The following is an 8,346-nucleotide window of genomic DNA, read 5'->3' as shown; positions in this document are numbered from 1 at the left end:
CAACTCTGTATAGCTATGGAAAGTTTATTTGCTTCTTTATTTCTGTTTTGATTTTCTATTTCTAAAGAAAATACTCCTTCTTTTATATAAGTGCTAGTGAGCCACCACTTGTTTCTACCATGCTTTTTCTCACAGTTATCCTTGAGATAACTTTGTCATGCTATATACCTCTTTCCTTAAATAACTTATAACCTCTCATTGTATAGGTGTATTACAGCTTGATAAGATTGCCCCCTCCTGAAAGACATATGGGTTGTTTTAAGCTTTGCAGTAATAAACTATACAGTAACAAATAGCTTTGTGCATGCAACTTTTATAATTCTGTTAGTGTATATTTAGGATAGAAAACTACAAGTATGGGCCCTGGCTGGCTGGCTCAGTGGTAGAGCATTGGCCTGGTGTGCAGAGGTCCCGGGTTCAATTCCTGGCAAGGGCACACAGGAGAAGCACCCATCTGCTTTTCCACCCCTCCCCCTCTCCTTCCTCTCTGTCTCTCTCTTCCCCTCCTGCAGCCCAGGCTCCATTGGAGCAAAGATGGCCTGGGTGCTGGGGATGGCTCCTTGGCCTCTGCCCCAGGCGCTAGAGTGGCTCTGGTCGCAACAGAGCGACGCCCCGGAGGGGCAGAGCATCGCTCCCTGGTGGGCAGAGCATAGCCCCTGGTGGGCGTGCCGGGTGGATCCCGGTCGGGCGCATGCAGGAGTCTGTCTGACTGTCTCTCCCCGTTTCCAGCTTCAGAAAAATACAAAAAAAAAACAAAAAAGAAAACTACAAGTATGATTTAGGGTCAAATAACTCTTATTATTTTGTTCACATAGTCATTTTAACCTAGACAACTACAGTTTCCAAAGTCCCCTCTCTGCCTCCATTTTCACTGTATAACATTCCCCAAACTTATGCCAAGATTTTGGATATAAAATACAAATCTGAACATTTTACACCTTTGATGATAGACTTTCATGATTTCTCCATCCCTGTGAGATGAAGACAAAGCTTCTGAGTGAGACAGTTCGAAGCCACCTCTTACTCTGCTTTTTAATCTCACTTCCCCCGTGTAAATTATCTCCAGTTTTACCAAATTTTTAGAAGCTTCCAAAAGATGTACCCTGTCATATTTTACACGTATTTTACCTCATAATCTCTATAAATACATAAAAGTTTAGTTCAGATTCTATCTCTGTGCATTCTTCCTAAATTCCCACAAAAATCAAAATTAAACTTCCTATTTTGCTCATATTGGCACTCTGAATCTCCCTCTACTGGAGCCCCGATTGCATTTTTTTTTTTTTTTTGGCAACACTTTATTAAAAAGAAGTGTTTATGATGTGCCAGAGCTGTGCTGAAAGTTTACATAGATATTCTATCAAAACAGAAAGATTAAGTATCATATCCAGGGTAACACAGCCAAGAATTCAAGGGCCTGTATAATCTGAACCCAGTTGTTATTATTCTAAAAACTTGAGGCCTTTTAAGTAGACCACACTACTTTTCTAAATGTTATGAATTCTTCTAGTTGCTTTTTAGTATCCAGACCCCTCATTGCATCTTAACCTCATTAACTCAGCAGATTTAATAAAAAACGGCATGATCTCTGAAAGTAGGCAGGCCTGAGCTTTATCTTTATAGCTCCTGGTTTTAATATTTACTAAGAATAAAACTTTGAGCAAAAATTTTAACCTTTAGATGTGTTTCCTAATCAATACAATAATACCTAAATTGTTCTGTAGATCAAGTGGTATCTGGTAAGGCCTTAGTACAATTCTAGGCACATTAGTGAGGTTCATGAACATCAGGAATCTTCTAATAATAGGGATTTTGCTTTATACATCTTTATTCTCAAGTTCTTAGACAGCAAATACGTGGGCCAGGTGGTCAGTATACAACTATCTCTGTGTGAATAATTTAATAAAAAATCTATGCCCTAGTAAAATTGCTCTTTCTTCTAAGTTCATTTTCTTTATTGAAGATATCCAAAAAGAAAATTTATTTAGAAAATTCAGGTTTCAAAGTTGGAGACCTCAAATATGGTCACACTCCCCTGACCCCCAGTCAGTTGGTGGGTGTGTCTCCCTGTTTCCTCTCAGCAATAACTCTTTTATCTCCCTATCCTGTTTCTTTCCTGTGTCCTACTCGAGTCCAGTCAGATATTACCTGCTTTTCCAAAAGGTCAGTCTACAAACTCTTCTCAGCTCCTTCCTTTCCTGGTCTATGTCACTGATTCAGCCCCACACCCCAATGAGCAAAATATGTTTCCTTTTTATTTATTTTTAATTTTTAATTTTTTATTTTTCTGAAGTTGGAAATGGGGAGACAGTCAGACAGACTCCCGCATGCGCCCGACCGAGATCCACCCGGCATGCTCACCAGGGGGCGATGCTCTGCCCATCTGGGGCATTGCTCTGTTGCAACCAGGGCCATTCTAGCGCTTGAGGCAGAGGCCATGGAGCCATCCTCAGCGCCCCGGCCAACTTTGCTCCAATGGAGCCTTGGCTGCAGGAGGGGAAGAGAGAGACAGAGAGGAAGGAGAGGGGAAGGGGTGGAGAAGCAGATGAGTGCTTCTCCTGTGTGCTCTGGCCGGGAATCAAACCCGGGACTCCTGCACACCAGGCCGATGCTCTACCTCTGAGCCAACCAGCCAGGGCCTGTTTCCTTTTTAAAAGTGTCATACCTGACTGTATTATTGCCCTCTCAAAAAAAAAAAAAAAAAATATATATATATATATATATATATATATATATATATATATATATATATATAATCAGATGGCTCCCAACAAAATAAAGTTCAATAGTCTAAGCACATCTTTTAATTGCTTCATAAATGGTTCAACCTAATCTTCTGTTCTTATTATCCTCTCTACAGTCAAGGTCAGCAACATGTACTTTATACTTTCAGGCCCTCAGAGACCACTTTTCTACCTAGAAAGCTATATCTATCCCCATGCATGTCTTTTTTTACTGAAAAACTTAGACAAAGTCTTCTCCAATGCATTCTACATGCTGTTTCTCCTCCACTCCTTGATGATTCATTGACTCTATGTGGTCACATTCTGCTATAGCATGTGAGTGTTTGGAGCATGAGCCTGTGGCATGTTCATCTGTGGACCCTCCAAAGCATTGGAACCTTCCACATAGCGAATCTGCCAAATGCTAGCTGAACTGACTTTAGAGGTTCAGAGGTTTGAAGAGATGAAAGGAATCTTAGAAATCTTCTGGTATCACACCTTCATTTAATATATTAGTAATTTTCAATTCAAAAAATTAGAAATATATTTACTTAGGTAACACAAAAGCAATAAGACCAAACATACATGTCTTTGGTTTTCTCAGATAGTAATTATTCTTTGAATTTTTGTACTGATGTTGGAGATCTTTTACCTCTTTGGAGCATTTATAAATGCTCCAAAGCAATTGTTTTCTGTATGTAAAATTACACTTGGGGATAATAAGGGTATATCACAAGTCCTAGTTATAAAACGGTTCAGAGGACTATATATTCAGAATTAAAAGTTCAAGTGTTGACTCTACCATTTCTAGCCACAGTTTTATTCTTAATTTTTTCTGCCTTCAGCATCATTATTATTTCTGTTTTTTACAAATGCATACAATCTATTCCCAACCTCCACTTGCCTTTCAATTACAAAACTCTGTCCTTTTTGGTTTATGTTAAAGACAGGTATGACATGATGAGATTTCTATAGAGTAAAGATAAAGATAAAGATAAAGATAAAGAAAAAGAAAAATAAGGATAGTCAGAGAAAGATAACTTAGATTCATAAAGTGAAATGGCGGTTTTAATTAAATTAAAAATAGAAATTCAGAATGCCATGTTACTATCTTGGAAAAATACAGTTGTTTCATCTGTGATCATATTATCTGAGATGTCATCAGGCAGTTACATAAAACATAGAACTTGTTTTGTGTTTCTATCAATGGTGGCATTACATCATAGGAAACCTCAAATCTTTCAATGTGGAGGATAAAAGGTAACAATTTCCTCTTTGCATCAGGAGGAGTTTCCCTAATTGCCCCCCTAGGTGATGAGTGTAATGATTTGGTGGGTTTTGAAATTTTAATTTAACATAAATTCAGCTTGAATTTTATGTGGCTTATTTTATTTTGTTATCTTATAAGAGAAATTGAATGACATTTACAGGCTTGGTTTTTACACTGACAGAATAGTCAAAAAGAAAACATTTCAAGTCACTTGACTTGCAAGACTAAACCCTTTATAAACTGAAATGAAAAATGTATGATTTGTGTAATCCAATTACTCAAAATTAGGTTGTTTTTTGTCATAACAATCTGTGGTGAAATGTAACAGGAAAGTGGATAAATATCAAAAGAAGGTGATTTTAAGAGCAAAATTCAGAACTTGAAAAAACACTCTAAAATTTTAGTGGGAAACATAAAATGTCATCTACAACTATAAAAATAGGTGATTTCTAATTAAAGACACTTGAAGCAATAAAAGCAGTACATGTCTCAAAAAAAAAAAAAAAAAAAACTTTACCAGATTGGGCTCTTTTAAGACTTCCATATGAATTGATCCATTGTTCACTTTCCCCAGATGTTATATCTTGTGTTAATCATAGGCACTGGTGTAGTCTCACTTTACTAATTTCTCAGAAGCTTGTGTTAAACTGATGATACCCAACCTTCCAATCTCTAAAATGACATGATGAAACCGATGGAACCCAAGGAACTGTAAAGATTTAGAATACTTTCTCCCCTTTTAATGGAATCAAGGGGTTGTAGCTATTGTCTTGATCAGGAGACCTCAAACCATAGAGGGATATAAGAAGTCTGTCATTCATTGCTACCACAGTCATGGTCACTATAATTTCGGACTCCACCCAATGCAGTCTGGTAACATGAACTCTTAAACGTGATCCAGGAGACTCCACCCAATGCAGTCTGGTAACATGAACTCTTAAACGTGATCCAGGAGAAAGTTTGGCATCATAGCTGCAAAACTTTCTGGGATAATTAATAGTTTTCTACCCAGTCAGAACAACTGTTGATGTTACTGCAGTGCTTCAGTCTTTCTGGAGGGCGGTGGAGTAGAACGAGTATTTCAGAGCCCCAGGTAGAAAAAAAGATGTGTGCAAAACACAAACAAACAAACAAAACCCCCACAATTTTTCTATCAGATTCTGTGTCCACTGTATCAAGCACTAGCCTCCCCATTCTCCTCCATCAGCCCCTGACCTGCGTTCCTCCGACGCCTGAGGTGCGCCACAGGGAAGAGGAAAACCGTCCTCCTGGACGGAGACTGGAAAGAAAGGCGTCTCCAATTACTTTTCCTACTGGACACTTCACACTGCCCTTATTCCTAGTTGTGCTTCAATGACTTTTCATAGGACATATTACAGGCAATATTCAACTGTCATTTCTCAGGCTTTTCCTTGCTATCCTGGTTATTATCCTAAACTTTGTTATTTCAATTAACTTTGCCTTCCTCTCTTCCCTGGAATGTTTTAAGTTGTCTGGGTCTCTTTCCTAGCTTTAGCTCCTCCATTCGTTCCTCCTCGGCCCCAGCCTCTTAGACCTGTCCGGGCTGCCCTTTGCCACCCTTTCTCCTCCTCTCCCTCTCTGAGCCCCTTCACCCCATCGCTCATGGTCTCGGGCTCTCCAGCTCCCGGGCTGCCTGCGGATGAGAAATCTGTGCTGCAGCGAGGACCGGAGTCCCCCGCGCGCAGCCCAGTGGCAGAAGAGGGCGAGGCTGAGCTAAGAGCGAGGGCTGCAGGGGAGGGAGGCAGCGGCCCTTCCCGCGAGCCTGCGAGAATGCGGCAGGGGTCCGGGGGCCTGGGAGCCACCGACTCCCCGCGCCCCTGAGCCGGGCTGCAGCCCGGGCCCGCGGGCCACTTTCCTACCGCGCGCAGCGAAAAGCAGAGGCGCCGGGAGAGCAAAGCCAGGGGCGCCGGGGTGCGCATCCCGAGCCGGTCCCTCTGCGGACAGGGGAAGGAGAGAAGCCGGAGCCAGTGGAAAACCTGTTTCCAGACGGGCTCGGGAGCATTGGGCGGCGGGGGCGCTCCGGTGAGCACCCTGGGGCGAAGCCCTGCTCGCCGTGGGCGAGGGGCGCGCAGGGTGTGCCGCGCGCTCGGGGAGGGGACGGGGGGAAGGCGGCGACGCTCGGGTGCCGCAGGCTTGGGGGCCGCGGGGCTGTGCGAGCGGGGGGCGCGTGCGGCGGCCGCGGCGCCGGCGTTCGTGTGTATGTGAGCAAGTGAGGGGCGAGCGCGAGTGCAAGTGAGGCAAAGAGAGAGCGCATGTCTCATCCCTGCGAGCAGCCACTAGACGCTCCACCACCATCTTTTGCATGTGCAACATTTGCAGTCGGACGGAAAACCTCTCCCAGGGCTATGGATACTGCGGGAAAAATCTGGCAGCTCGCGATGGATTGCTAAAGGGAAAGGGTCCGAATCAGAAACCACCCAAACCTCTCTCCTTTTTTTTTCTTTTTTTCCTTTTTCTTTTCTTTTTTCTTTATTTTCTGGTTATTGTTTTTTAATTTTAGCGCCATCGTCTTCAATGCCTCTCTGAACAGCCTTTAGGAAGAGTGCGAGAGAAAGCGCGCGCCAAGGAGAGGAGAAAAAGAAGATGAGGATTATTTGCAGACAGATTGTCTTGTTATTTTCTGGATTTTGGGGACTCGCCATGGGAGCCTTTCCAAGCAGCGTGCAAATAGGTAAGCTGTGCCCCGATGGGGTGTGCATGTAGGTGGCTGTAGCAGATACCCGAAAGTGAGTTAAATGAGTTACTGACCGACAGTTCGGAGAAACCTTCCACTGCCTCTTTGCTGCATGTTCAGTTGGAACATACACAGAATTGCCCATCTTCCTTCCTCAGCTCGTACTCCCCATTTCTACCTTTGGTTGAAGTCACTTAAGTAGGATCGATATAAGTTGGGAAAACCCTTGATGGGGTTTGATTACATTTTATGTGGTATTTCTTTTCATTCATGTCTCTAGAGCATAAAAGGATGTCGAGTTTGTTTGTTCGTTTGTTTTTCAAATACACTTCTTCCCAAGCTGGACGTCGCATCTTTCTTCCTATTATAGAAAGACTCTGTTGGGGGGGGGGGGGGGGTGAGCGTTTCCACCTGCACTCCACTGCTTTTGCTTGCTACCAGTTAACCGATTCCAAAGTTAGATCCTTTTCTCGAAATCTCTCGTTTTATTTTGTTACCCTCTTGAATCTTTACCCCTTATGCCTGCATCTCGACTCTGTTTCCGGGGAACTATCCATCTTTGGCTTTTCTTGCTATTCTCCTCTCCTGTCTTAATGGGACGCAGCTATTGAATTTCTTCCAGCTAAGCCCAGCCTCAACACTGCATCATTTCTCATGGATTGTGCACAAAACGGAGCTAATTAGGCTGAGTCCACCAGCTGCAGAAAAACAAAGTTCATGTCTCCTTTCTGATTTCTCTCTACCCTACGTGTCACCACATCCTTTCCTTTCTGTATTTTAATGCAAATCCTGCTTTCTGTTCATCTGCATGCATCTTCCAGAGAAATGTCCAGAGCTGGCTGATGTAGCAGTGTGCTGGAAATGATGGGGAGGGTGAGAGAAAAAAGGGAAAACACACTAAATGGTCTCAGAGGTCACTGTGATCATGACAGATTGGAACAGGAAAAAGCTGAGCTGTCCTAAAGACTAAAATACTAAGCATGCACCTTAGGGACAAAGGCCAGTCTCCCAAGATGTGGCAGGATAGCTTCTTAATTGTTATGTGCCTAGGAATGGCAGTGGATTTGACAGTGCTTGGGGTGGGAATAACATTTACAAGGGGGAAACACTGAATGTGCTTTTTCTGTTGTTTTTAATAGGTGGTCTCTTCATCCGAAACACAGATCAGGAATACACTGCTTTTCGATTAGCAATTTTTCTTCATAACACCAGCCCCAATGCGTCGGAAGCGCCTTTTAATTTGGTACCTCATGTGGACAACATTGAGACAGCCAACAGTTTTGCTGTAACAAATGCTTGTAAGTAAAACATAAATTGTGGATAAATTAGAAGAGAATTAAAATGAGGCAACAGAGTGCCTTTTGTTTTTATTTATTATTATTATTTTTTTATAGAAAGAAATTTAAGCTTCCCATAAATGGCTCATTCCAGAGCAAATCAGAGTTAAAAACAAGATTTAGTCTTAAAATAATCAGATGGTCTTTCTTCCTCTTCTTTTAATCCTTCCTTCCTTCCTTCCTTCCTTCCTTCCTTCCTTCCTTCCTTCCTTCTTTCCTTCTTCTTCCTTTCTTCTTTCCTTTTTCTTTTTCTTATTTCATGTCTGGAGAATTCAAATTAATTTCTTCTTTACCATTTCAGTGTTCTTCCTATCACCTGAA

General features: G+C 42.3%; 2 protein-coding genes across 9 annotated transcripts in view; one reads left to right on the top strand and one right to left on the bottom strand.

Annotated features, from left to right (window-relative positions):
* Nucleotides 1-5,722: 5,722 nt before the first annotated feature.
* The window catches only part of GRIA4 (glutamate ionotropic receptor AMPA type subunit 4), a 397,987-nt gene continuing 395,363 nt past the window's right edge, over nucleotides 5,723-8,346 (top strand). For 6 of the 8 annotated variants that reach the window (XR_010727609.1, XM_066247649.1, XM_066247651.1 and 3 more), the window contains exons 1-2: nucleotides 6,222-6,685; nucleotides 7,828-7,986. Coding sequence is in view for 7 of the 8 variants with exons in the window: in XM_066247649.1 (XP_066103746.1) it covers nucleotides 6,598-6,685; nucleotides 7,828-7,986 (247 nt within the window). In the remaining variant the exon portion in view is untranslated. Of the gene's footprint in view, nucleotides 6,037-6,221; nucleotides 6,686-7,827; nucleotides 7,987-8,346 lie in introns of those variants that run through there. The other 2 variants (XM_066247650.1, XM_066247655.1) reach the window with 2 other exon arrangements.
* Nucleotides 5,870-6,268, bottom strand: LOC136319540 (uncharacterized). Its single transcript, XM_066252757.1, has one exon. The coding sequence runs from the start codon at nucleotides 6,266-6,268 to the stop codon at nucleotides 5,870-5,872; it is 399 nt and encodes a 132-aa protein (XP_066108854.1).

The sequence above is a fragment of the Saccopteryx bilineata genome, chromosome 1 (assembly GCF_036850765.1).
Source record: "Saccopteryx bilineata isolate mSacBil1 chromosome 1, mSacBil1_pri_phased_curated, whole genome shotgun sequence".
Taxonomy (NCBI): Eukaryota; Metazoa; Chordata; class Mammalia; order Chiroptera; family Emballonuridae; genus Saccopteryx; species Saccopteryx bilineata.
This window is presented reverse-complemented; position numbering and strand designations above follow the sequence as displayed.